The 27,321-nt window shown below is 41.7% G+C and overlaps 4 protein-coding genes across 5 annotated transcripts; 2 read left to right on the top strand and 2 right to left on the bottom strand.

The window, feature by feature from the left end:
- Nucleotides 1-68: 68 nt before the first annotated feature.
- Nucleotides 69-8,548, bottom strand: pold1 (polymerase (DNA directed), delta 1, catalytic subunit). Its single transcript, XM_088437031.1, has 27 exons — nt 8,479-8,548; nt 7,660-7,848; nt 7,469-7,582; nt 7,224-7,364; nt 7,003-7,128; nt 6,755-6,923; nt 6,539-6,653; nt 5,819-5,948; nt 5,325-5,491; nt 5,133-5,237; nt 4,907-5,047; nt 4,548-4,658; nt 4,273-4,464; nt 4,055-4,143; nt 3,211-3,327; nt 3,002-3,115; nt 2,757-2,904; nt 2,183-2,278; nt 1,916-2,053; nt 1,645-1,820; nt 1,399-1,551; nt 1,146-1,248; nt 925-1,057; nt 727-840; nt 502-554; nt 327-424; nt 69-249 (listed from the first exon to the last, which is right to left on the bottom strand). Exons 2-27 carry the CDS (start codon nt 7,838-7,840, stop codon nt 162-164), a joined length of 3,312 nt encoding a protein of 1,103 aa, XP_088293157.1. The 5' UTR covers nt 7,841-7,848; nt 8,479-8,548; the 3' UTR covers nt 69-161.
- A 469-nt stretch (nt 8,549-9,017) lies between these two features.
- On the top strand, nt 9,018-9,834 carry znhit1 (zinc finger, HIT-type containing 1). Its single transcript, XM_088437418.1, has one exon. The coding sequence runs from the start codon at nt 9,075-9,077 to the stop codon at nt 9,543-9,545; it is 471 nt and encodes a 156-aa protein (XP_088293544.1). The 5' UTR covers nt 9,018-9,074; the 3' UTR covers nt 9,546-9,834.
- Nucleotides 9,835-10,866: 1,032 nt separating this feature from the next.
- Nucleotides 10,867-23,542, top strand: gys1 (glycogen synthase 1 (muscle)). The gene is made up of 16 exons (XM_088437576.1): nt 10,867-11,013; nt 14,923-15,041; nt 15,119-15,300; nt 16,463-16,654; nt 16,725-16,910; nt 17,970-18,114; nt 18,230-18,347; nt 18,473-18,593; nt 18,675-18,781; nt 18,954-19,013; nt 19,101-19,293; nt 20,400-20,526; nt 20,599-20,694; nt 20,790-20,953; nt 21,034-21,114; nt 22,135-23,542. Exons 2-16 carry the CDS (start codon nt 14,924-14,926, stop codon nt 22,381-22,383), a joined length of 2,139 nt encoding a protein of 712 aa, XP_088293702.1. The 5' UTR covers nt 10,867-11,013; nt 14,923; the 3' UTR covers nt 22,384-23,542.
- On the bottom strand, nt 23,251-26,332 carry aspdh (aspartate dehydrogenase domain containing). 2 transcript variants are annotated; one of them, XM_088437577.1, is made up of 8 exons: nt 26,198-26,332; nt 26,023-26,127; nt 25,772-25,916; nt 25,574-25,658; nt 25,319-25,468; nt 25,025-25,248; nt 24,806-24,945; nt 23,251-23,698 (listed from the first exon to the last, which is right to left on the bottom strand). In XM_088437577.1, exons 2-8 carry the CDS (start codon nt 26,075-26,077, stop codon nt 23,661-23,663), a joined length of 837 nt encoding a protein of 278 aa, XP_088293703.1. In that variant the 5' UTR covers nt 26,078-26,127; nt 26,198-26,332; the 3' UTR covers nt 23,251-23,660. The 2 variants fall into 2 exon arrangements, with proteins under 2 accessions (XP_088293703.1, XP_088293704.1); XM_088437578.1 differs by having other exon boundaries at nt 26,184-26,235.
- Nucleotides 26,333-27,321: the final 989 nt, after the last annotated feature.

Below are 27,321 nucleotides of genomic sequence, written 5' to 3' on the forward strand. Positions count from 1 at the left end.
AAATTAAGGTCTGAATGTTATATAAAAAATGTAAGACCAAGGTGAGAACATTTTTATATTTTATTCATATAACAAAATACAAAAAAAGGCATTTCTTCTTTTCAAACACGCACAAAAATAGTGATTTTAACAAATCTGGATGAGAACTGAAGTAGATCGTGTCACCAACCGAAACGAGACACCAGCTTGCTCTGATCGTCCAGATCTTTTTGAACCTTCTTCCTCATGTAGAAGATGGGGCAGTCACGGCTAAAGAGGAGCACAGCGGGACGCTTTATTTAACGGAAGACCAAGCATCACTTTAGCATACGATGTAAATGACGCACCTGGTGCACAGGACTTCTTCGTGGAGGGAGCCTTGGCAACGTTGACACTGAGTCCACAAACGAGAAAAACGCTCCTCCAGGGTGTTTAAATGGAAAATCTGCAAATTTTAACACAAATTATGAAAGCACCGAGCGGAGCATCGGTGAGATGGGCTACGTGAAAGTGAGGACCTACCTCTTTTTGGTACAGCTCGGACTCCTTTTTCTTACAGAAATCACACACAGCAGCTGCAATGGACAACCGATCATTAATGGCTACACTGCTGATGCTAAATTACTGATGCAAATCATCCAATTTCACCTAACTGGACAAAAAATGACTTCTTTATTAAGCATATATTTCTTCAACTGTCAGGAGTGTTTAATGCAAAAACTCACGGACTCATCAAAATCCACATACCGTCGGTCTTGAGCACGGCCTTGCAGCCAATACAAGTGCTCCTCTTCTGCGCAAACGCCATGAGGCCGCCGACCTTTGACGTCAGGACCGTTTTACAGCGCGTGTGGTCGCCCTCTGAAAGAAAATGTATCAGAATCCAAATAGTAGCGGGGGGGATGGGGAAAACAGGCGAGGAAAAACAAAAAAAAAATCACTGACTGAGGAGTACGCTTTCTGCCTTGGTCTCTCCTAAAATGGGCTCGAATATTCTCAACAGGGGCTTAGACAGCTGCTGGTCCAGGTAGTGTTGCGTGTCGATGGGGATGTTATTTTCCAGCACGTAGATGGGGTCCTAACGTATGGCGCGGAATCAAAAAATCAATTGTAAATTTGATTACCGGGATAATCAAGGCATAAGGAAAAGTTGACAGAGGACAGACCTCCGACTTCATGTACGCCGCCGCTCCCTTGGCGGCCTTCACGATGACATAAGGAACTCGGTCTCCCAGGTTGGGAGCGCTGCCCGCGTCTCGCTTCTTCATCCTGGCAATTACACACGACGCCTCCTCATTTAGGAAAATCGACTTTCGTATCGATCGAATATAAATAGCTGCACAATTGGACTGCCTTCTCATGCGTCACGTGCAAAGCGCACTTGGGGGAAAAAAAGGTCAGGTAAAAAGTTTGAAAGACCTCTCAGCCAGCTCCACGTGTGCTTGCTTGCCGGCGTATTCCTGTGCCGTGCGCGTCAGCTCCTTGGTAATGACTAACTGGCTGATGTCGATGCGGTTGCACAGGAGGTCGGAAATCACCTCTTTGGCGTGAGCCACTGCACCCTGGGGATCCCTAAGGGCACACAACACCAGGTCAACATGTGCCCATTCCTTAAAAAAAAAAAAAAAAAACTAAAAAAAACTCCAAACTGGGTTTTGAACGCACCTGTCAATGAGGATTTTCTGCAGGCAAGTGTTAATAAGATTGGCCACCAGGGGGCAATTGTCTCTGCGAACTGTCTCAATTCCTTTACAGTCCATTTTATCATGCGTGTCTGCGTTGGAGGAGAAGTAGAGGCCGGCATAGCGCTTCTTATTGATCAGCAGGTAAGGAAAGTACACCTGGTAAAAAGATTGACGTAAGATATCATGCTTAATTCATTTAGGGACAGCAGTTGTTTGATCTCAATCAGGTGTGGCCACTTAATGACGTTTACCTTTTCAAATTCCAATTTGATGGGGGCTACAAAATGGGAAGACACCCACTCAGCCGCCTCCTTTCCGATATTCATGGCCTCCTGCACCGTGGCAACACCCAGCTTTACCATGACAGAGTCCGTGTCTCCATAGATCACCTTTGAGGTCGAAGACACGAAGTTAAACAATCTCATATGGTCGTATGTGAAGACACAAGTATGGCAGTGTTTAAAAGAAAAAAAAAAAAAAGAAGAAGTGCAGGAAATTTGAAGATCCAAGTTCATCACCTTGGCATCTGCTTGGTAACCATTGGAAATCACGTACTTGGATTCCACCAATCGTTTGGTTTCCTCAATCATCTGCCTTCCAAACCCGGTCACGCTCTACAATGTTAATGACAAAAAAGAAAAAGAAAGTAAATGTGTCATTCCTCAGTCCAAACGGCACGCACACGCCTTTCATTTCCTCTTTAAGTCCGCATCCAAGTTTAGGGGGACTTCAGGAGAAACGCTTTAGTCGGAATCCAAAACAGGATATTAATGTTATTTGAGGCCTATCTAATATGTATCACACTTAAAACAATTTCAGTTGAACCTAACAACAAAGCGTTGTTAAATCGTTTCTTTTTGCCCATCACGTAAACATTTTATGATGTGACATTGATTTGTAGTATGAAAGCAGACTCTAATTTACAACACAGACGCATTTTCATTATTTTCCCATTTCCTGTCTCTAACATTGCTCATTTCGATCACTTTGACTCCATGTGTGCTGAAAAAAAAAAGCAAGAAGGGGCTACATTTAAGGAAGAAATCAATGTTCTGCAAAATGTTTGAGGGTGGTGCAAAAAGGCGTACTTACCTGGGAGATCTCCAGGCAGGGCAGTTTGCCCACCTGAGCCCCCGTGAAGCCGTAGACAGAGTTTGCGCTAATTTTGAGGGCCAGCTGGCGGCCGTCCAGCACCTGCTTCTTAAAAGGGTCCGTTTCTCTCTTCAGCTCCGCTTTAGCCCTGTGGACAGACCGGGTCAATACACATTGCGGAAATCTGGTGAAAGGGCATGATTTTTTTTTTTTTTTTCTTGGCCATTAAGGGTCATGATTCAAACCTCTTTCTGGCAGACAGCAAGTTCTCCAGGATTTCAGGTAGGAGGCCTTTCCTCACAGAACTCTTCACAAAATGATCACCGGTGGGAGTCTTGATGAAGTCTGCTGGCGACAACCTACATCCCGAAGACCACCGATTAAGACTCGGTACCTGGGCCTGCGTCGTCCCGTTTCCGGAGTCAAGTTTTGACAAGTAAGCAAACAAACTCACTCCAGTTTATCTGCTGCTCCTTTCTGCAGCAAGGTGGTGTAGCACAGGTTGTGCGCCATCATGATGGACGGATACAAGGATGAAAAATCCAAGGTGGCGATGGGAACACTGTAATAGCTGAAAGCGGGGCAACAAATAGACTTGCACTTAGATAACAGTGTTTCCTCTAGAATTTTTAGAAAACTTCCATTTTTCTGACAAATTTAAACATTTTGATGCAATTTGTGAAATTTAGGTTAACATTAGAATAAAAGCAATGTCGGTTACAGATGCTTTCTGCCATTTTACTCTCCACTATTGGCTGAAAACGTCCACTGTGCCTAGTAAAGTCTTAAGCGCTTCCAACAGAGGGTGATTCTTTTCGCGAAATGGCCTAAAAGTCATATAGTTAATCAGTTAATAAATTAACCATTAGTCTTGACAGTACCGGCGAGAGTAAAAGTGAAAAAAAAAAATCGTAATGGGAGTATTGATGATTGTGTTATTGAAATGTGGAATAAAAATGTTAAAAGGGTTTCAGAAAGTATCATATCCATTCAACCTTCTTTTCATTCGTTTCGTTTTTATGTAAACGTCCGCTTTTTCATTGTTCATGAAATCTATTTAATTTAAAAAAAAATCATTAAAATAATCCAGAGTTTCAGACTAATTATTATGTGACGCTCAAAACTCTGTAGCATGTGGTGCAAAATAATACAGATAATATTACTGATTTTTGATTTATTTTTGTACTCGAGCACTTCATCATGGCGAGTCATCTCTGCTGTTTGTGCCTGTGCTAAATTATATATGTAGCGTAAACACTGCAACAGCACAAGCGCTTATAGCAGATGCAAGCGCGTACCCTTTTTCTGGCTCAATAACCGTGGCCCCAGTGTAATCTTCTCCTCCCTGTGACCTCACAACAGGCATCACCAGGTCCTGTTTGGCAGCCTAAACAAGAAAACAGATCCATTTTTATTTTCACCCGAGATTGTAAGCGGTCTACTGTGAAGCAGGAGCTTATCATCTTACTTATATATCATATTTGACGGAGCATTAAATATTGAGAGCGCGTCTTACCTGTCGCAGCAGCTGGGAAACGACTTTAATTTGCTGACCTCTGGACAGCAGATAAGTAAGAGGCACTCCAGTCACTCTAGCCATCTCCATGTAATTGATCACGCACATCAGCTTCTGCAGCAGCCGCAGCGGCAGATAAGCGTCTTTCAGGCAGTACACGGCCAAACGTCGCCGGGTCTGCTCGTTGCCGTTCTAAAATTGGTTGGGAGCATTTTCAGTTAGCGCAACGGAGGTTAAAGTAGGTTCAAATAAGCTAGTGGGTGTGTGTGTGTTACCTGAAGATCGGTGATGATGGAGTGCTGCACGTCCTCCTTCTGCTCTTGCAGAAAGTGGAAACTCACAGCATTTAGTGTGTAGGAGCGGAGTTTGTAGTCCCTGAGGAGAACCTGACAAGCAGACAGTATATTGAGAGAAAATTACACATATAAACAGCTCTTTTCAAAAACACCCAAGTTCTGGACTGAAGAATGTGTTACATGCAGTGAAAGACTGGGTGGGGGGGATTGGGAACACCCCAAAGGATAAATGATGAATCCAAAATCAAAGTGACTCGGATCTGGCCCTTGTGAAGCGAATCCATTTTGGAAATCTACATCGATAGCCAGCCCTAGCGGTGCGAGAAGTCCGCACTGACCTGCAGCAGATCAAATTGAACACGCCCCTCCATGTTGATGACCTTGTTCTCTCTGCGGCCCATCTGCTTACTTTGGAAGTTTAATTCTCGCAACACTGACTTGATCCCCCTCACACGGCCCAAATATGGAAACAGATTGACCTGCGCGCAGATGACAGTTCATTACGGCACTGAGGTAGGACGTGCAGCGATGAGGCATTCAAGTGCAACGAATGATGCATCAAACCTTTAAAGCAGCAGCCCTGTTGAGCAGGTAGGGAAAGTCAAAGTTTTGAATGTTGTATCCCGTGATGATGTCTGCATCTACCGTTCTTAAAAACTCGGCCCAGCTCTGCCCAGACAAAAAAGGTTTTGAGACTGTTAAAAATTGTAATTGCCGCATAACGTATCATCCAAATTGAAGGGGTAGAGCGCTTGCCTGCAGAAGCTGCTTCTCTTGAGTGAAGCACAAAATCTGAGAGCCCACGATGCTGGCGCAAGTCTGAAGCGTGAACACAGTACGAATGAAGGGCTCCGTCTCGCCCTGTCGCTGCACCATGGACGCTATCTGAATGACTGGGTCCTTGTCAGCTTCTGGGAAGATTCCTGTCAAGGGGTAATGGACAAGAGAACGTAGCTTAAAATCTGAAGAGGCCTTTTCACAACCCGGGAGGGACGGGAAGCAACAAAGACCAAGTCAAAGATTGACCTTATTACCGTACCTCAGTATGTTTCTAGCTTTTGACAATCAGAAGTTCTCAGCCTAATCCGACAAAGCATACAAGAAGTCAGGTGTACTTTTGCGATCGTTAGCTAAATTAGCATTTTTTTTTTTGCCAGTTCACAACCCTCCCACAATGTGAATTTCATAGTCTGTACTTTTATCTACAGCTGGTACAGGAATTGATTCAGTACTTTTACGTTTGCCAGTACCTTTTCTTCCGGCGCATTCGATGTCAAAGCTGAGGACACGAAGCGGCGCAATCCTCTGCCACTCTCCTTCTGCTGGGTGACTTATCAAGTCGGTCCATGCCACATCCACCTCGTACTGACACAAGGACTCCTAACAGACAAAAAAAAAAAGTCATTTATTACATCTAATATACAGTAATATGCGCTGCAGCGCCTTTGTAAGCATGTTTTAATATAGATTCAATGAAAATGCATATTAATGCTGAAGAAATTAAGTTAAACTTACTGTGAACGAGGATGTTAGTTTTGTTTGTAATAATGTTACAAAATTTTGGGGGATCATTAGGGAAATTAGCATAGAAGTACATCCATTTAGGTGTCAAATGATATATTATAGTTTGAGGTATTCACATTTTACCTACCCAAAATATTCAACTTCACTCACATTTCTTTAGAAAATTGTAGCACTAGCTATTTTTTTTCTAAATACTCTTCAAATATTTCCATTTATTTTTTAAATTAAAGTCCATTGGTTCAAATTTACCGCAAACATTTTCCAACAATTATTTAGCTACTGGGAAAATATGTTAGCTGATGCGTAGACCGCATTGATAGTAATATTTCTTAATCTATAACTCAGATGTTTCTTTAGGCGAGGCTTTATTATCCCGTATTTCTTGCTTTTTATATATTTGTTCATAATCTGCAAATAAATGAACATACCACGACAAGTGAACTCACCTTGCCTGGATGCTTAGAATCTGTATCCATTGTACTCTTTTCCTCACGGACTCTGTACTGGCCTTTGGGAAGTTCAATCCAGCAGCATCCAACCACATCACAGTCCACCATGAATCTGGCAACACGAAACACTGAACTTCAGAACTGCAAAGCGAACAAAGTAACAACAAGGGCAAAGCGCTGTCCCATACGATACAATAAAATATAAAAACACACCTTATTTCAAAATCTATATTGGCTTCAAAGGCTTGGTAAGAGTGGATAGGAAAAGGTCCAAACTTCAAGCCCTGTTCCAGCAGCCGCTTGGCGGGGGCAATTAGACGAGGCACTGCCATTGTTATCCGCAGGAAATCCGTGCTTTGTTTGCCGTGGTAACCATACATATCTGGAGAAAGTGAGAACAAAAAAACGATGAGGGCTGATGCATTGTCAAAAATCCGAACGTGCGTCCTTCACATCCTCACTTTCTTTGCGGGTGATGTCCACAGCTAGCACGGTCACCGAAATGTTGTCTTTGTTGGAGCGCATGTCCTTCAACACAGCCGAGTTGAGTTCTCTTTTAAAGTCACCCAAGTAATCCGGGGTGAAACCTTTTCAAAAGGGACCCAAGAACGCATTTTAGAGTGGAAAGAATTTCCCGTAAATATAAACAAATTTAAAAAGAGAGATATAAGTATGTGCATACCATTTGGGGCCGGGACATAAAAATAAGGTGCAAAACCGTGAATGTGACAGCACACGCTGTTTCCATTGTCTGTCACCCCAAACATCCGAATGATGGGGACTTTTCCATGTGACTGACCGGGCATACCTGCCATAGCTGCTCCTGTATAACAAAAGAATTCACTGTAAATCACTCTGCATTTCATGTTATCTTAGCAATCAGCATCAGCTTCTCCATTTCTGCAAATCCTCTCTTATAAGCGTTACCTGTATAATAGTCCAGATCAATCTGTTGAAACACCAAAGAATCAGAGGATGGATCCAGAGAAGGAGCATGGGGCCTCCGCCAGCGAGGGTTAAGGTCTGCCGAAAAGAGGTCACCTGCCACAAAAAGATTCTAGCTGTTAATTTAACAACGGCACCTCATTGAACTTTCAATTCCGATCATTCTTACATACCAACGGGAATAACGTCGTGCCCTGCTTGCCCCTCCAACTCCTCTGAATCCATGTCCACATCATCAAACATGGACAATTCCTCTTCAAAGTGGGAGGGACTGTCCTCCCATTCACCGGCCGTCTTGCTGCGTTTGGCCTGGGAAAGGCCACCTGGTGCACCGTTACGTCTTTTAAATTCCATGACTGCAACTGAAAAAGAAAAACCCTCATTTGAACACTGGCTGCATCAATGACAGACAAAAAAAAACCCAATTCAAGCACAAGATGACATATATCCTCATTATTTATAAGTATAGTGTGTTATTAGGGGGGAAATACGCCTGCAGGAGGGTTATTGACTATTATTTTATAGTTCAGGTGCATTTTAAAGGAATTGGGAAACTAGCTGTAATTACAGTTTACTAAACTGACATCCAAGATTCCGATAAAATATTGCCAAGAATAAACCTATGTGATAGATTTAATGAAAGATCTCTCTAGCAGCATGTTTTATAATCTCCACAATGGAGACACACAACAACTGCAAGCCAGGTTAACTACACAATCCACTTTGTAGACTGTGTATATAATTTGAGTCAACATTTCTAATCATTTAGCGTAAAGAAATTATGATCACAAGACGACTGTCTCGTTTCAGTTCTTACGCATTTCCGTTCCAAAATACAAACGCATGCTACACATGGAGAAGCTAAATAACAAGCTCCGTTAGTGTCGCTCTTTCATCGATCCAACCAAATGTTTGCAGACGACTTTCTGGTGCTGCTGCCAGCTGCTGTGTTTCTGGTAAAACATTGAGCAAATCGATGAGAGTTCACTTACTTTTTCCCAACGTCTCCCCCTTGACAACAACTCCCGCCACTCTTCTTTAATTCAGTGTGGAGAGCGCGGAAACCAACTTCCGGTTTGTAGGCCCGTCCCCAAGGTTGCAAACAGGAAGTGTCGCCATGGATAGGCGGGGTCTTGTGTTTTATGATTTTAAAAAGTGTTTTATGATAGTTTAGCAGCAAAAAAATTGCACTTACTGCTTATGTCGGTAGATACGTTTAAAATTAATGTTTCAAAGTTGTACATAGGCAATGAATGATGGCTGCATTTTGGCGTCAGTCACGTTTAACCCTTTAATTGCCAAAATAACGATCTTACACCAAGCAACTGTTACAGCCTTTAACGTTAACAATTTTCAAACTACAACCTTTTGAAAAAGTGATAGAATATTTTATTGAAAAAATGTGTTAATAATCCACTTTTAATGTAACTATTGACGTAACAGCTCTTCTTTGCTCTTGATACCGAATTCTGAAACGCAACCTATGGCACACAGCGTCACCCAGCCACAATTTCTATTGGTCAAAATCTGCAACACCGGAAGTTTGTACAGTCTTTGTGGGGTCAACATCCGCAAACAAGGAATCGACATGGTGCTGGACAAGAAGACTTCGGCTCGCGTGGAGGCGGGCCAGCGAAGGGTTCTGGACGACGCCACCCGCCAGAGGAGGTTGAGTCGGCAGCTCGAGGCTCTGGAGAAAGACAACTTCCAGGACGACCCTCTGAGCTCACTCCCACCGCCAGGTCCGACCGCCCGCCTACCCGCTTTCAGCGAAACGGAGGAGCCCGAGAAGAAGAAGCGAAAAACGCGTGGCGACCACTTCAAATTGCGCTTCAGAAAAAACTTCACGGCGCTTCTCGAGGAGGAGAACTTGGCGGACAAGCCGGAACCCAACTACCTTTCGGCGCTGGCCCCTCCCTCCTCGCTCCCTCCTCGCCATTTCTGCTGCGTGTGCGGCTTCCCGTCCAACTACACTTGCACGACCTGCGGGGGGCGCTATTGCTGCGTCAAGTGTTTGGTGACACACCGGGAAACTAGGTGCCTCAAGTGGACGCTGTGACGGACTTTGACGAGGGAACACATTCATGTTGTCTAAGAGGAACGTGACCACCCCTAACAACAATACATGTACAGTAATCCCGACGTTTTTTTGCGAATTCATGTTTTTCCTAACATTTTTGACCCGTTTTAAATAAGTGCCAACTATTATTTCAACTTTATTTATATTACACTTCAAATCACTACAAAACCTCTGCAGCAATGAGTTCGAGATGTAGTGGATTTGTTTTATCCATTGATGTGATTTATTGAACATACATGCGTTACAAAAATAAAAAAAAAGGATCATGTTTCATGCTTCAGCACAGTTTACATGTTCAAAGGAAGTAGGAAGAACAAAAACTTCCTACAGCACAAAAAGTCCTACTTCTTGTTCTCCAGATATTATTTGTTATGTCAGGTGGACCCACTGCAAATGTTTGATTTCAGGTAACGCTGCCAATTGTGGCACAACCTGCTATTAGGTTCAGGGGCCAATTACTTTTTCACAGCACTCTACATGCCTGTGTGCCCTGCTTGTATTTGCTGTTATTATCACATTGTATGATTACATTAAGATCGCTAATTTTAGGCAAAATTACTTTTGTTACATTAAAGCGTAAACCATCTAGTCAGTGACTACAGTGTGAATGAGCTCCCTTTAGTGTTAGACTAAAGAATCTCTGGGGTTTACCATTCAATTTGCAACCAGTACCAGATGATTTTTGGATGAGAGGCAGGGAAGAATCTGGATACCAGTAAATTGCAGCACCTAGATACGGTTCAGTTGTATTTAACTTTTTGGTGGTAGTTTTTTAGTTACCTCTGCTCGGCTTAAATGGCATTTGTATGCAATTTTCTTCTAATACTTTTTGACATTTTTGCAACTTTTTTGATGAGGAAGCAAAACGCACATTATTGTTCTTCCTGAGGGAGAAAAATAAGAATCTCAGAATTTACTAGTTAGCAGGATTACACACACACAAAAATAAAACTGAAGCTTTTGGATAATCACATAAAACGTGGTCAAATTGATCCGGGATGTTATTACTCGAGACTGAAAAATTAACGCTATTTTTTAGAAGTTAACATAAATCACTGGTTAAAACAAGTCAAGTCAAACTGTTGATTGTCATGTGCACAGTGTAGAAATGAATGCTTTGTTGACGTTCATAATGTGCAAAAATTTGCCTTAGGTTCGCAATTGCCACCTCCTAACTACGTCACGCGAAGAGGCGGAGACAGCGAGCTCGGAGCCAATGGAAGTGCTGTTCATAAATAATGTAAAATAACTAGAGGCGGTGCGTTCACGGACCCAGTGCAGTGTCGTATCACACGGCTCATCCCTGACGTGTGCAAACGCACGTAGCCAATGTGAGCGAATGACATTTAACCAAAACTACCGCCCCCTTTGCCCACTGTTTTCCCCCCTCGATTGAAGGCGACAGCTGGCAATGTGTGGCCCGACCACTTGAAGTTCAAGCCGAAGGGTGAGTAGACATCTTTCGAATGAGCAAATGAACGACGGTGAAATACTTCCTTGTCCGAATGCACTGTGTCCTTTGCGTTATTCCGCAGCGGGTTTGCAATCAGTGGGAGTCGCCACGTTCTCTCCATCAAAGGCGCTTTATGCGTGCAGTACGTTCACGTCAACGCTGACAAGGCTGCTGCTGGAGTTATTTAGTTCTGTGCTTGTATGTATATGTTGGGCGTGAAAACATAGCTGGGATTTTTATTATTATTGCATGTAGGCCCCATGTTGCCAGTAATGAAAACTAGTGGACAACAAGTGGACAAGGGCACGAGAATGATGTTGACGAGAGAGATGGTGGTGGTTCATTTGAGCGTTTCTGGGATGTTCTCCTATGCACCCATTTAAAAAAAAACATTGTGGCTATGCTAATTTCAACGCTTGTCACTGTGGTAGTACTCTCACCCTGACAGTTAAAGGACATACAAGGGCTGCAACTAACAATTATTTTGACAATCGTTTAAGCGACGAATTCAATCTAAATACATCTCAATCCCTTTATTCAAAACAAGACACTGTTCACATTGAATAGTTTTTGCACCTCCGTTACAATTTTAACCTTAGAAAGGTTGTAATCAGTTATTTAGTTTGAATCAAACATTCACTGTGAAATTTAGCAATTTTGGTTTCTATTCGCTTTTTAAATATATAACCCCCTCCCATGCCACTAATGTGACCCTAAAGATGACTGAAAGCATCTATTTAAAGGTAAGTTTGTATGAGATCATGTTCAACAACTAGACTACACAGAGTCTATTTACTCATTTGTCTTCTTTGTTTAGTGCTGTCAGCCCAGCACAATTTATTAGTAATTTTAGATCAACTCCCAACTTTAAGCACCCATTTGTGTTTGTGCCAAACATGTCCCAACTTCACATTAGGAAAAATTCACATTTGGCATCCCACTAAAAGTAAATCAGGTTTGTACTTGATCCAGTCTCTTCGTGGGACTGCTAAGCACTTCTTATTTTCACTGTCTGTTCCCCAGGTTGCACCGTTTGTGCAAGCAGGAACTAAACGCAAAGTTGTGTTGTCAGTGTCAGGAGTTTAGGAGCTTTCTTCATGATATGACAACACCAATGTAGATAGGTCTACTTTTTAAACTTTCATTTCTAGTTTGTGTAGAACCCATTTGGGGATATGTAGCATTCAGATATAGATTAAAAAAAAAAAAAAACACTGAGAACGCCCATTATGGTGGAGGTTGAGGTGGTTGTTTATGTGTTCGCAGCATTGCTCTATATACAATCTGAGATGGTCAAAGGGCTTGTTGTGGCAACTTTCCCAAAGTAGCTCTATAAAAGACTCTCACGCACAAACATGCACACACAGACACAATGGTGGCCCTAAATTGCGCAATGAACACTAAAGGGAAAACAGACTGTAGTTGAGCTTTTACCTTTACTCGGATGCACACCCCCTCTCCTGTGCAATCGTCTAAGATCACTATTACGTTAGTGGTTTAGCAATGAATCAACTACAACAGCCATGGGCGACTTATACGATGGAGTGGGGGAGGGGCACATTTTTCATCATGTGGGCTGCACAGGATGGTGCTAACTAAATCTATGACAAAAATGCCATTGAACAAAAAGAACTAAAAATGTGCATTGGTCTTTTTTTTTTTTCATTCATGTACAGAAGAGTATCTTAAGTCATTCACTGCTTACCCAGTTAAATGTATTATTCCCATAGGTGTCACTATCAGTGAATTCGTTAACTTATTCACCGCCAGCCAAGTAAAATGCTCAGACTTATATAAAAAAAAAAAAAATACACTCTTCAACTACAAAGGCTTTGATGCAAACTACTGTTTTTTCCCTCCCCCTACCAAGGGCTCTCTTTTAAACGTCTGTACAAAACCGGTAAACAAAACAGCAAACCAATAATAACAGCAAAAAAAATCATTTTGTTTACTTTTCAACTAATTGATTAAATCAATCTGTAGCATATGAATTTTCTTTCTCTGTCATTTAAAGAAAAAGCCCCATTTTTTAAAATAAAAGATGACCACTAAAACATTTTAATTTAGTTATTTGCAGTCGTAAGGTCATTCAAAATTCCTAAATATATTAGTCACTTGTACATCAAAATATAGGGAAGTAAAGTTCATCCCGTCTGCATCGCGGATGTGCTAGCCATCTGGCACAACATCGGCTTGCCCAGTTAAGCCACCAAACGAGTTTGTCACACTAATAATGCGTTAGATATATCCATGTTTTTGGAGGAGACAAATTTAGTAACTTATCATCCACTTCAAACAAACTTATCAGTTTGTGTGTGTGTGCAGGAACGAGGGGTTGCTATTTTTGTACTGTTGAGATCAATGCTTGCCGTGGCGACTCAGGTTGAACTCTTTCATAGCTGATAGCGCCTCTAAACCAACCGGGCAGGTTTTTGTTTGTTTGAAATCGATGAACATATCTGCTTCATATTTTGCACAATTTTCTTCACCGAATATCGTTGGCGGACTTGCGCTCTCTTTTTCTCTGGTGGTGAAGTACAAGCCTTATGTTTTGACGTTGTGATGCCCGCTGAAACATTACAATGTAAAATCGCATCACCACAATAAAGTTGTTATCCTCCAAAATTAATCATAGACCACTCTAAGTGTGCGTTTGCCCATCCTTGAACTAAATATTGATCAATAGAGCCCAGGCACCACTATTACTTCCTGGTTTAATTGCTGGTTCACAACAGTGTGGATTGCACAATTGATTTGTTCTTCATGATCCAAAAAGGTGTCATGGATATCGCTTTTGCATTTTTTTGTGGTATTCAGCTACAGTGAATGGTTGTTTTGTTTATATGCCCTGTGACTGGCTGGCATCCTCTCCAAGGGGTGTCTGGCCTCTCGCCCAAAATCAGCTTGAATTAGCTCCAGCTCACCTGTGACTCTTGTGAGGATAAGGGATGCAGAAAATGCTTGGATGGAAAGAGACAGTACTGATACTGGCACAGTATTTGAGAAAAAAATTAGCACTCAGGTTCATAGCAACTCATGTAGACAGAATTAAAATTTCACATCTTTGGAAGGAGACAGCGATAAGATAAATTGCTTTGATTATAACCCTCTAGATCCACGGTGTACTCCCCGCGCTGCCAATGATTCACTAACTGGAGTATTCAAATTCTTTCCACCCCAAGTATTGACTTAAGTTCCTCTTGTCAGTTGAGGTAAATCCTCAAGGGCAATGAAATTTTGTGTTTAAGTTGTCATTATCTCTTGACAAACATTTTCTATTTCACAAGCGAACTGGTTTGTCATCAATTAGCACAGATGAACTTTCAAATGCACCCAAGTCAATCCTGATTTGAGCATTCTAGATTGTCTTGCTAGGGATTGCTCACGCCAGAAAATTCTGGCAGTTGTTGGCTGGCATTGAATGCTTGCTGTGTATCATGAAGTTACAGCATATATTTAATTGAAAAATGTAGAAAAATATGCGGTTAGAAGTATTTTGAACTAAGCGCACTCGAACAGTATAGAATCCAATGCCTTTAGCTATGATGTTGCATATTAATAATATGCACAGTAAATAGAATAAATAAGATATGGATAAATCCCTCTTTGCCAACAAAATAGTTTTCCTCTTGCATTCAATTGCATAGTGTTCATCCCTGGCAGGAAAAAAGTAGCACATTGGCGAGGAATTTTTGAATCATTCCTGGAGTTAGTCCAAAATTGAGGATCTTTTGGTCTCTGTTGCTGTCACAGTTAATGTTCACCAGTTAAATTATTATTTTTCTACTAAATTTTACAACTAAATTATTTTCCTTGCACAATTAATGTTTTTAATATCAGATTTTATCAGATTTATCAATATTTTGCATTCCCTTCAGTTGCCGCGTTTGTGTGTTTTCCCAGTATGCCGCTGGCTCGCAGCTTGTCCGTCACGTCCCTTTCTGGGCTGGAGGAATGGGACGAGGATTTTGATTTGGAGGACGCGGTACTTTTTGAAATCGCCTGGGAGGTGGCCAACAAAGGTAAGCGCTTTGGCGTGATTGTAGGGAAGCTGGCACACACGCGACGGTTGACGCGTTTTGGTGGCGCGCGCGCGCAGTCGGAGGCATCTACACGGTCATCCAGACCAAAGCCCGCCTGACGTCAGAGGAATGGGGGGAGAACTATTTCCTGGTGGGTCCTTACGTGGAGAGCAACGTGCGCACGCAGGTGGAGCTCATCGAGCCCACAAACCCCGCGCTCAGGAGAACCATCGACAAGATGAACTCCAGCGGGTGTAAGGTAAAATATCACCACATGCACAACAAACACGCGCCTAAATTAGAACTCCATGTCCCGCCGGAGAACTGGGCCCACTCACTTACTGTACTGGGAGCGATCTTAGAGTGTGGGCGCACGACCTTCCGTCCCCAGATCATGCTTCTAAAGTCCCGTGACATTTCCTCGCAAAGGTTAGAGGTGGTATGACATTCCCGTCACTTGAACGCACGCGCACATCATTAAACACGGGCTTTGTGCTTTGCAATTCTCTAGTGGGTTCATTTAAAGGGGTCTTTTTAAATAGGCCTGTGTAGTACCACTTGGCAGTTGTGATTTGAATGCCAGGATTAAATAGGAGTCCAAAAGGGGGTTTCCATTTCAGTTTGTTTCTGTTCTGTTTAAAAGCAAAACAACAGCGTGTAAATAAACTATTCCCTCCGCCATAGAGTTTAAGCCCCCGTCCCACTAAAGTGGACAAACCTCAGCGAGTCTCGGTGAAGGTCATCTTTGTTCTTTAGATGTTCTTTCATGTCAGTAGGGTCACAATCTTCTTGCGCACAAAAAGCAAGACTATTTTAGACTCAATTACAATAGAGTAAAGAAAATCCAATTTCTCTGCGTTTTAATAGATGCAAAACATATTCAACCAATTAAAAGAAAAATATTGAAAACAGGTATTATTTACAAAACCAAGGATTTCTCAAATAAGGAATCATTATATACTTCATTATTATTGCCATATCTTACCTACTATGTAGAGATATGGGGTTGTAAAACAAAAACTATGCCTGTCTTCAAAATACAAAAAAAACTGTACAATTACTGTACAATAGTGCCTTGAAATACAAGTTTAATCCATTTTGTGACCAAGCTTGTAACTCAAAACACTTAAACTCATCTTTCTCCAATGACATATATGGAAACACAATAACCTCTTCCAGTGCCTTAAATGAAAATGGTTACAATCAAATACACCACAGTTATTTATGCCTATAGCTAGCATGTTCGTTTGTTTTTTTTTGCATTGTTTGTTAGCATTATGCCAAGCAGATGCAAATTTCTGTGCTTTTTTTTAAAAACACAATTTCCTTTGCTTATTTTGACAGTAAACTTCATCAAATCAAACTCGCAACCAAACGAGTCGCTAATGTTCACTGACCGCATGTGGAACATCTTTCGACAGGTCTACTTTGGTCGCTGGCTGATTGAAGGGAGCCCTTATGTGATTCTCATCGACGTGGGCTTCACTGCTTGGTCTCTGGACACCTGGAAGAGCGAACTGTGGGACCTCTGTGGCATCGGTGTGCCATGGTTCGATCGCGAGGCCAACGACGCCGTCCTATTTGGCTTTCTGACATCTTGGCTCCTAGGAGAGGTCAGATTCCCGCTCGATTCCACACATAAAACATTTGAAGACGTTTCTCAGTAGCGCTCTTTTTGCGCAGTATGCGGCCCAGTGTGACGAGACGCCTCACGTGGTGGCCCATTTCCACGAGTGGTTGGCCGGCCTGGGCTTGGTGTTGTGTAGACAGAGGCAGTTGCCCATAGCAACCATCTTCACCACTCACGCCACGCTCCTCGGACGCTACCTGTGCGCGGGAAATGTCGACTTCTACAACAAACTTTCAGAGGTTTGTGTTTGCGTGTGTTCACCTGTGGATGAGAGATTCACAAGAGTGAGGATTCAGAGTCAATATACAGTGATCCCTCCTACTTTGCGGGTTTTTCCAGGAAAAATTTAAAATATTTCAAAATAAAAAATAATTTAAAAAATGCGCAAAAATGGAAAACAATTTGGAAAAAAGCAAAAAAGTACATTATGCAGTATTGTATTAATCAAATAACTAAGTAATATTAGTTAATAACTATGTTAAGAATTCTTCAAACGTTAGAGTTCGTGACGTTTGTTATCTTATTTTGAAATATATGCTTTTAATTTGTCGGGTCGCGTTGCATTTCCGTTTCCTGTTTTACGTTCTCTGTCATTCTGCTCGTTACGGTGACGTAGTGAATGGCAACGTCAACTCATATCTATAGTTTATTAGCATTTATGTTGATAACGCACGCTACTGCCTTTTTTTAGGAAGCGATGAGTGTTTATTCTGTTTATGTGTTCGTTTGTGTAGAGGTTGCACTTTATAGTTAGTAGTTGTTGTTAGTTGTTGCTAACCCGCTAATGTCGGCTAAAAATACAGTAAATTCATAGATTAAAGTTTATATGTTAGTTTACTGACTTTAACATTGTTGTTGATTTATTATTCAACAGATACTACATGACACACCATACATGAGCCAAAATAAATGTGAAATTTAACGTGATGACTTGCGTACTCTCTCACCGGAGTCTTGCTGCAGATAACCCGTCCTGAGAACAAATATAAGTAATATTAGTTATTTAACGAATATACAATAATGTTAATAATGATAATGTAATGTTAAATAATAGGAGAAAGGAAATAAAATACACAAAAAAGGTTGTTTATGGTTACTGCAGCTATATTGGGGCATACATAGAAATCTAGGAACTGATACCGTACTTCGCGGGTTTCAGACTTCGCGGGGGGTTGACATCCCCCATTAACAGCAAAGTAGGGGGGGGTCACTGTAGTTTTATTTTGAAGTTGGCCTTTGCGGGGGTCCCAAAGCTTGTTTGTGGTCGGTCAGTGCCTTACCACGTGCGTATATTTCAGTTCAACGTGGACAAGGAAGCAGGCGACCGACAGATCTACCACCGCTATTGTTTGGAGCGAGCGGCTGCCCACTGTGCACACGTCTTCACTACTGTGTCTCAGATAACAGCTATTGAGGCAGAAAACCTGCTCAAAAGGAAACCAGGTGTGCTGAGATGCTACAAACGTCCTTGACAATAGAGCAAGTTGTGTGTCAATGTGTTTTAACCTGTTAATTTCATTTAATGCATTTTATAATTGAATCCTCACACCCCACACAGACATTGTCACTCCGAATGGACTCAACGTAAAGAAGTTCTCAGCCGTGCACGAGTTTCAGAACCTCCATGCTCAGAGCAAGAATCGCATCCAGGAATTTGTCAGGGGACACTTTTACGGGTCAGACACTTAACGGCACACACATCAAAAACATTTTTGTGTCCCGCGGTGATCTAAATTGAGATTGCATTGATGTGTTTACTGAAGTCATGTGACTGGCAATATTGGTTTATCATGGCCATCAGGCACCTTGACTTCAACCTGGACAAGTGTTTGTTCCTTTTCATTGCTGGAAGATATGAATTCTCCAACAAAGGCGCTGATATCTTCTTGGAGTCATTAGCCAGGCTCAACTATCTGCTAAGAGTGAGTGTGTAGGCGGCATACTCGTTTATCCATCTCTCAATTTGAAACAAATGAGCATATTTTGTGACATTTTTCTCGCAGGTCAATCACAGCGACGTGACCGTCATTGCCTTTTTCATCATGCCCGCTCGGACAAACAACTTCAACGTGGAGACTTTAAAGGGTCAAGCGGTCAGGAAGCAACTTTGGTGAGGCTGCAGTTTTGCATTGTCTCTACTGTATGAACAAATGTATTGGGACACAAGGCTATTACAACTTCAGGATAGGAATAATTGATTCATTAAAACGTGTTTTGCTAGTACTTATATGTAAAAGCTTTACACATGAATTCTGATTGTACTTTTCTGTTTTCACGAACAGGGATACGGCTCAAACAGTGAAGGAGCGCTTCGGAAAGAAACTTTACGAGTCTCTGCTAGTGTAAGTTGACCTCTTCCTGTTTTGTTATGATCCACGTGTAGTGGCTTTAAATAGATCGTTTTGCAAGTTAGTATCCATTGTCAATAGTGGACAGCTGCCAGATGTGTCAAAGATGCTGGATAAAGAAGATTTCACCATCATGAAGCGTGCCATCTTCGCCACTCAAAGACAATGCCAGCCTCCGGTCTGCACTCATAACATGCTGGAGGACAGCGGCGACCCCATTCTCAACTCTGTGCGCCGCATCGGCCTTTTCAATAGCTCTGCTGACCGTGTAAAGGTATGTTTAGTTGACCTCGCCCAGAGGGAAATCATGTACTGGTCGCCCACCTGCACAATCCATTAATGTCCACTACACAATCTGTATCAAAAAATCTGCTGTTGCATTGGTTGATAATTTTCAGTACTTTTAGATTCCATCAGAGCGACCATCATTTTATCAAGTGCATTGAATTGAGGCATGTTTGAGTCGCCGTTGTTTGTTAGTAAGAAAAATTGCACATAAATGAAATAAACTGTTTTTACATTTTGTATAGAAATTGCTTTAAAACCCATTGACTTTTGGTCACATCGGATCAGTTCTTGGCCTCGTAGCTGAGATTGTTAAAGAATTGAATGCTTAGTGCATCCGCTTTTTGATGTAAACTACTGTCACCTACAGGACAAGATTTGAACTTCAGGGTGCTTAGTTGGTGGAAATAATGAGGAACTGGAATGTGCCATCCAATTTTCACTGTCAAGTTGCTATTTGCGTGACTTCATCGCAGACATCTTAGGTTTTATTCTCATGTAATCTGTGATTTTTTTTAATTTTTTTTTATGTACACCGTGGTTGATCGGCAAACACTCCAGGCCAGGGTGTAGTCATCTTATGAACTGAAGCCAGCTCCTTGTGACCATGACCAGCATGAGCAAAGAAGGAAATGAATGGATGGAAATTTGATATTTGTTATTTTGTATCTCATTAGCTTGTGCAAGTCAACATGAAAAGAAGTTGGTTTGATATTGTTTGTAAAATCAAATTTCATCTTAATCTATGTTAAACAGGTACATCCACGGTTTAAAGGGGAAGTCGACTTCAAAATGTTCTATGTTCAATGCAACCCTGGTCAATGGTCAATAACAAAATGGCTACTCTTTGAGCGTGTGTGGGCTTAAGACATATTCTACAAATACTGTATTAATCAAAAAGCCATATTTCAACTAGTGAGGGCTCACAGAACATATTAAATTAAAGAAAACTGTAACTCATTCACTACCATTGATGGTTATAGACATCAACGATCCACTTTTGCTTCAGTGTTTCGCCAGTACTTAAATTTAACCGCTAAGTCTGTTTTGAAGACACGGATGTGCTTTAAGGTTTTTTCTCATCTTTCCATCCAGATTATTTTCCATCCCGAGTTCCTGTCCTCCACCTCTCCTCTGCTTCCAATGGATTACGAGGAGTTTGTAAGAGGTTGCCACCTGGGCGTCTTCCCCTCTTACTATGAACCTTGGGGCTACACACCAGGTTCAAATCACACATAATGGCAGGATGCTACTATTCGAAATGAAAATGTAAACACGGCTTTGTCATTTTTAGCCGAGTGCACTGTCATGGGGATTCCGTCCATCTCAACAAACCTGTCAGGCTTTGGTTGTTTCATGGAGGAGCACATAGCAGATCCCTCAGCATATGGTGGGTTTCTTTTTTCTATTTTAGCCTCAGAATGATTCAAAACAAGACAAGAAAGCGAGATTTGCTCCTTCTCACACTTTTTCCCCCCTTTGCAGGGATTTACATCCTAGACCGGCGGTATCGAGGGGTGGACGAGTCGTGCAACCAGCTCACGTCCTTCCTCTTCCAGTTCTGCAAGCAGAGCCGGCGACAGAGGATCATCCAGAGGAACCGCACAGAGCGTCTAAGTGACCTCCTGGACTGGAGATACCTGGGCAGGGTACGAGTCCAGCTAGAAAGCTTAAGTCTTTTTCTTCATGTGTATATTTTGAAACCAATCTTATGTTTTTGTCTCATCAGTATTATGTGGCTGCACGTCACATGGCCCTGGCTAAAGCCTTCCCTGACACCTTCCTGTATGAACCTCATGATCCCACCACAGTAAGTTAACTCATATGATTCATTTTTTTAGTAGGCTATCCCATCCTACAGTGCTTCCAGAATGTATTCACAGGACTTCATTCTTTTCCATAGTTTGCCAATTTCCTGTCTCTTTCCAAATTGTGTTCAATTCATCTCTTACTTCAAAATTATACACACAAATACCCCATTATGACAATGTAAAAAGTTTATGTGGAACTTTTGATTTATTTTAAATCTAAGAAATCATTTTTACATAATAAATATTCACATCCTTTGCCATGGAGCTCAAAAGCAATCCAGCAATCAGGCCTGTATGGTAGAGTGGCCAGACAAAAGCCACGTCTTAGTAAAAGGAACATGGCAGCTCATCTGAAATATGCCAAAGGGCACCAGAATGACTCTCAGACCATGAGAATAAAATTCTTGAACTTCTTGATCTTGAACTCTTCGGTGTGAATCCCAGGCGTCATCTTTGGAGGAAACCAGGCAAATACCCTCCCCATAGTGAAGCATGGTGGAGGCAGCATCATGCTATGGGGATGTTTTTCTGCAGCAGGATCTGGCAGACTAGTCAGGATAGAAGGGAAATGTATGCAGCAGTACTGTATATGGACATATCCTGGATGAAAACCTGCTCCAGAGCACTCTTGACTTCAGACTGGGTGAAGGTTCATTATTCAGCAGGGAAGCCAAGATCTCAAGATCTGCTGAAGTGGCCAAGCCAAACCCCAGACTTGGATCTGATTGAACATCTCTAGAGAGACCTGAAAATGTCTATGGACATCCAATATGATGGATCCTGAGAATTACTGCAAAGAAGAAAGGGCAGAACTGCCTAAAGGTTGCTATGCTAAGCTTTTGGCATTATCTTCAACATGACATTATCATGGTGGGGTATTGTGTGTTGACTTTTGAGCTAAGAAACGTATCTACTAGTTTGGAGAAAGAACATAACATGACTGGAAAAAGTGAAGCGCTGTGAATACTTCCCGGATGCACCGTAAATCCTCTGATGAACCCTTCCTTTTTTCCCCTCAGACGTCAGGTTTTCGTTACCCCCGTCCAGCCTCCGTGCCACCCTCCCCTTCCCTCTCCCGACACTCCTCCCCCCACCACAGCGATGTTGAGGACAACGATGAAGACGACGAACGCTATGACGAAGATCTGGAGGCAGAAAAGGACAGAGTGAACATTCGCCAGCCCTTCACGTTGCCTTTCAAAAACAAGATTTCTGCCGTCTACAAGGCCAATGGGAATGGCAACGGAGTCGCAAGTGAGAAAAACTGATGCGCTGAAACACACCAGACCGTGCTGAATAGCACTTGGGAGATTTGGGATGGCTAATAAACGCCGCATATTTAAGAGAGCCGATTCTACATTTAAGAAAACAAGAATTTAGAACAAGATTGATGTGAATCAGTGTCTTCCCTCCCTGTGGGTACCTCAATATTAAAAAAAACAAAACTAGTAAATTTGGATTCTTTCAGTCACACGAGCAGTGCGACAATGTGGTTTATTTTGAAGGGTAAGCAGCACATGACTGAGTGAGAGTCACAATTGCTGTATTTTACTAACACTAGATTAGAATAAAAGTGTTAATTGCTGTTTTTTTTGTCGTTTTTTTTTTTTTAAATAGGGCATGAAGATTACAATCCTTTTTACTATCATATTTCTACTTGAAGGCAGCACCCTCTTCCTAATTGCATGCTCAAAACTCTTAGGTTAAAAGTGAACCAATTATGGGTGAAAAAAGACGACCCAATACTTGGGTCAATTTTATCCTCTTTTGCTCAAAAAACAAACGTGCAAAACATCCTCAAAACTTTTGTTTTTGTATGAAACAACCTTAAAGTTGGGACAAATTGACCCTAATCTTGGGCCGGTCCTTTTTTTTGTCCCTTTATTTTTAACCTATCTGTTTTTGGAGTGCGGTAAACAGTCACGTCGTTTGCTGTGAGTAGCCATTAGGAGAATTGAAAGTATCCCAATCACGCTGTGTTTCACGCGCAATTGTAGCACTTTTTCTTTCAAAATGCCTTGTTTCCAATAAACCCCCAAAACGGAAAAAAAAAAAGAGTTAAAAACACACCTTTTACAAAATAACAACAGCACCAAAAAGCTCTTAGGCCTCTCACAATGAGGACCTTTGTTTTAATTTTACTTTCAAGCCTTAAATGTTTTCTGCTATGATTACTGTGAACCACCTCACACTCCTTGTATATTTACAAGTATTTATTATTGAGGGGGGAAAAGGGATGAGATGGGGGAAAAAAGTGAATGTGTCTTAGTGATTCCAACTCTGCATGTGTGAAATGAACTGAGAATCCGAGCTGGGAAGTTGAAGCAGGAAAAGTATTTTGCAAGAAGATGTATGTATACTCCCTGTGAGAGTTTTATTTCTTTTGATCTTGCGCCACGTGAACTTACAATAAAGATTCAACGCAGAGGACTTGTCAAAGGTCTACAAAACAAAAAGGGTTGTTTCTTCTTTGCTTGTTTGTTTTATTGGTTTCCGGTTCTGGTACTGTTCACCGATATTTGCAGCACGCTTGCCATGACATGCTTCAGCACAAATACACTCGGCCCCCGTGACCTTTGCAGACTGAAAAGAAAAAAAAAAAAACAGGTTTTAAATAATCACTTTTTAAATTTATGAAAAGGTCTGAATTCTCAGTCATCCAGGACTGTGGTTCTCAACTTTTTTTCATTGTTTTGATTTTGTAGTTCTATCTATAAATGTTGCATCAATATGTTGCATCACATTCCAATTCATTTGCTCTTAATTTGAAAGAAAACGTACCGTTACTGTCACAGTATTGACTTTCTTGGCACACAATTTTGGAATGTTTTAAATTTTAGACATCTGCTTTGAGGTGAACCCCAACTCATATTTGGTGTACATATTTAAAGAACCCTTAAAGATTTTTTTTTTGGGGGGTGTGGTGGGTATACACAATAATGTCTCCCAGTTTTATGTAATTTCACAGACTTCTCTACAAAGCAGTGTATAACCAAAATGGCTGAGTTTGTTTTTCTAGATTCCGTCCTTGGGATGAAACAGCCTGCGTTAATAGGTCTGTAATGCATCATATTAACTATGGAGAATATTCTTCTGGGTTTCTTCAGCCACACAAAGGGCCATCATGTTCTATCTCAGGTTTCTATCTTTAGGCTGGGGTGCTGTAACAAATTATTGTTTCATTGTGCAGGAAGAGTTGCCTTCACCAACTGTTTTGCTACCAGATGAGTGACTATCAAGAAGAAGTAAGTAGTTTGATAAAGCTTTTGTCGATTATGCATAACAGCACGCTTATGAGCCATGCACATACCTGCAGTGACTCATGAGCACACCTGTGCTATTTGTTAACAATTCTAGAACCTTGTCACGATTTCATGCCAAACGTATGGGATCCAAAAACGGCAGTTTCATCAGGCATGCCACCATAGCAGGTAAGTTTGCTGCGTTCTGCCATTACTCTAAATGTCTTTTACTGTACATACTGAACACTGATAAACTGGGATCAAATTCGTCTTAATGAAAGCAGAATTTGTGCGCTATGATTTATCAATGCAGGTGGAATGTAAAAGCCTTTTTTTGAAGCGAATGTAGATGTTGTGTTATCTTCTGGTTGGTGACTCCTGATTTGATCGGCATGATTTGATCAAAAACGAAAGTTTGCGCCGAACCTTGAGGAACCTGGAAACTTACCAAGTAAACTATTCCAAAACGAGTTGTATGTCGCACTACCGGTTACGGCGCCGAGTCGGGCCGGATTCCTCCTCACTGTGTGCACCGTAAAACCGTCAGGCCCTGTCGCCTCCACCTCCACCACGTGATAGTCTCTCAACCTTTGCCGAGAAGAAGCGTGATTACTTCAAGCGCTGCGGCCGGCTGCTTTGTCATAAAAACTACGTGAAGGACACTCACGCCGTGTCGGACACGATCTCTCCTTTAACGCCATCAAAACCGAGCTTCCCTGCAGCCACCGCCGCCGCCGCCATGGTGTTGACATTGTTAGGAGCGAGGGGGCACAACTCTGCCACCGAGCCCCTGAACAAAACTCGCCTGCCTTCACCTTCTGTCCAATCAGACAGCACATCTCCCGTCAGCCGGAAGCAGGATGGATGCTTGGACATTCTGATGAACAGAGCCTGCAGATGTCCAGGAAGATGAAGATGAAGTTCATTCAACTGATGATAATGATGTAGAAGTAGGGCATACCTGTAAGGCCCCGCTATCATTCAACCTCTGGATGTCTTGACCTCCCCATAACGCACCACTGGGGACGTAGAGAGTCCGGCCTTTCAGCTGGGCCGCTTGATGAAGTTTTGCGTTCAGCTCGTGATCAGCAAGGGCGGAGGGCGAGCCAACCTGCAGAAAGGAGGAGCACAAAGCTATGACAATGGTCACCTGAATGTTTTTGGAGCCATTTTGGACCCACTAGCCAAACAGATGAAAATCTCTGGAAAAACATACCATAAAATGTGAGTGAGACAGGAAGTGGACCCCGAATTCTTTCACCACCTGTGGATGGCACACCTCGACAATGACATCACATTGCCTGTAGAACATTTCAAAAACAAAGTTAGATGCTGCAGAGCTTTGGTGCTTGATGTCCGAAAATCTGTGATGACAAAATGACTTGCATTCATTTCTACTATAAAATGTTGGCACCTGTCTGCAAAGGATGACAGGTTACTCAATACAAGATCATCTGGGATTAAGCCTTTGAGTTTTTCAGGATTTCGGTTCCAAACAAAAGCCAATGTTAAACCTAGAGGGGCGCCATCCTTGAGGATTCTCTCCACCAAGTACTGTCCTGCAGAGCAAAACAAATTGAAGGTAGCAACCTCAGATATAAGGACATTCATGTACAAGACCTTCATGCACATATATGGCAGTGAGTTCTTTGGAGCATTTCACACCTAGATGCCCAAATCCTACGACTCCTATACGCAGGGAAGAGGACCTTGTTGCCATTTTCCAACGCGGTGTGCGCCAACAGGTTCATAAATGTTCACAAGATTCACCTGTAAATACAAACTGTGTAAGTTTAACTTCATATCAGTGTTAATACTCCACTCACCGATAATCACACACCGTTTCTGGGTCTCCCAGTCTGAATAGAGCACAGAGGAATTATGGGAGAGCACATAGTACAAAGTTTGACCCGCAGAGGCCAAAGTTAATCATTGCCGGTTGTGCTTTAGCCAACGGATGATCACTTTTTAAAGTGAGTTTAGTTTCTAAAATGCCACAAACGCGTTTTTGTTTCTTTTTGCGATTTACCCAATGATTTGCGTGTGTGTTAATGTTTTCTCCAGATATTTCTATTTCCTCCCAAATCCCCAAAGCATTTGTGTTTGGATAAATGTCATAATAATAGTCAGGAATTTTTGAGGACTTTAGTGTGGCTATTGAACAGCATCAAAATCACATCTCAGCATTCCAGACAAAAACTAGAGCTGTACTAATTTGACCTTTCTAGCAGCAAAACAAAAACAAGCCCCAATTCCTGCTGCACATTTTGTTTTTGATATGGAAGTATTTTAACGGCGTGTGATTGGTCAAAAACGAGGAAGTGGGGTGAAACCCAATCTCTTCTTCTCTTTCCCTGCATTGCCACCTAGCGTACAAAGTCAAATGATTGGGAATTTTAGTGCAAGATATGGCCTGCAAAAAGGACCATAAGCAAAGAGCTTTTGTCAATAGACGTAAATGCAAATACTAAATACAAGTTGCTACTAACAAGTTTGTTTTACATATTTTACAGATATACTATATATTTTACATATGTACTTTTCGAAATATGAAAAAAACAATTTTACAACTGAACTAGAAACCACATTTCTCTTCATAACGCTGTAATGATTAAAGATAATACATTTTTACAAGCAACAGTGTTTCCTCCACTTTTTGCCTCTGTGTCAAGGAAAAAAATGTGAAAATATCACGTGAATGATTTCAAAGTAATCGTTTAAAAATGGGCGAGTTTTCAATTCAACAGAGCACATCTGATTTTAGGGGAGAAGTCCTTAACATGTATCTGGAATGTGGAAAGTAGCAATAACTCACGGAGAACATGCTAACCCCTCATGGGAAAGCCTGGAACCTCTAAAATCTTGAATACAATCATTTCTCCATTGTCTTATGCCAAGATCCAAGGTGCGCTACCTTCAAAGTGGCAATTCTATGTAACCAGCGTCTTCAACTTTGCACATTAT

Source organism: Hippichthys cyanospilos, chromosome 16 (assembly GCF_059441005.1).
Source record: "Hippichthys cyanospilos isolate Australia breed blue-spotted pipefish chromosome 16, RoL_Hcya_1.0, whole genome shotgun sequence".
NCBI lineage: Eukaryota > Metazoa > Chordata > Actinopteri > Syngnathiformes > Syngnathidae > Hippichthys > Hippichthys cyanospilos.

Excerpts from the sequence above, each read along its gene's own strand:
- pold1 (XM_088437031.1), bottom strand. The coding sequence starts at position 7,840 with ATGGAATTTAAAAGACGTAACGGTGCACCAGGTGGCCTTTCCCAGGCC. Across the intron at positions 1,821-1,915 it reads TCAAATTGGAATTTGAAAAG|GTGTACTTTCCTTACCTGCT; the intron begins GTAAACGTCATT and ends TCTTTTTACCAG. Across the intron at positions 841-924 it reads GGCAGAAAGCGTACTCCTCA|AGGGCGACCACACGCGCTGT; the intron begins GTCAGTGATTTT and ends ATTTTCTTTCAG.
- gys1 (XM_088437576.1), top strand. The coding sequence starts at position 14,924 with ATGCCGCTGGCTCGCAGCTTGTCCGTCACGTCCCTTTCTGGGCTGGAG. Across the intron at positions 15,042-15,118 it reads CTGGGAGGTGGCCAACAAAG|TCGGAGGCATCTACACGGTC; the intron begins GTAAGCGCTTTG and ends GCGCGCGCGCAG. Across the intron at positions 20,954-21,033 it reads ACTGGAGATACCTGGGCAGG|TATTATGTGGCTGCACGTCA; the intron begins GTACGAGTCCAG and ends TTGTCTCATCAG.
- aspdh (XM_088437577.1), bottom strand. The coding sequence starts at position 26,077 with ATGGCAACAAGGTCCTCTTCCCTGCGTATAGGAGTCGTAGGATTTGGG. Across the intron at positions 25,249-25,318 it reads ATGATAGCGGGGCCTTACAG|GCTCTGTTCATCAGAATGTC; the intron begins GTATGCCCTACT and ends GGACATCTGCAG. Across the intron at positions 24,946-25,024 it reads GAGATCGTGTCCGACACGGC|GTTGAGAGACTATCACGTGG; the intron begins GTGAGTGTCCTT and ends TTCTCGGCAAAG.
- znhit1 (XM_088437418.1), top strand. The coding sequence starts at position 9,075 with ATGGTGCTGGACAAGAAGACTTCGGCTCGCGTGGAGGCGGGCCAGCGA.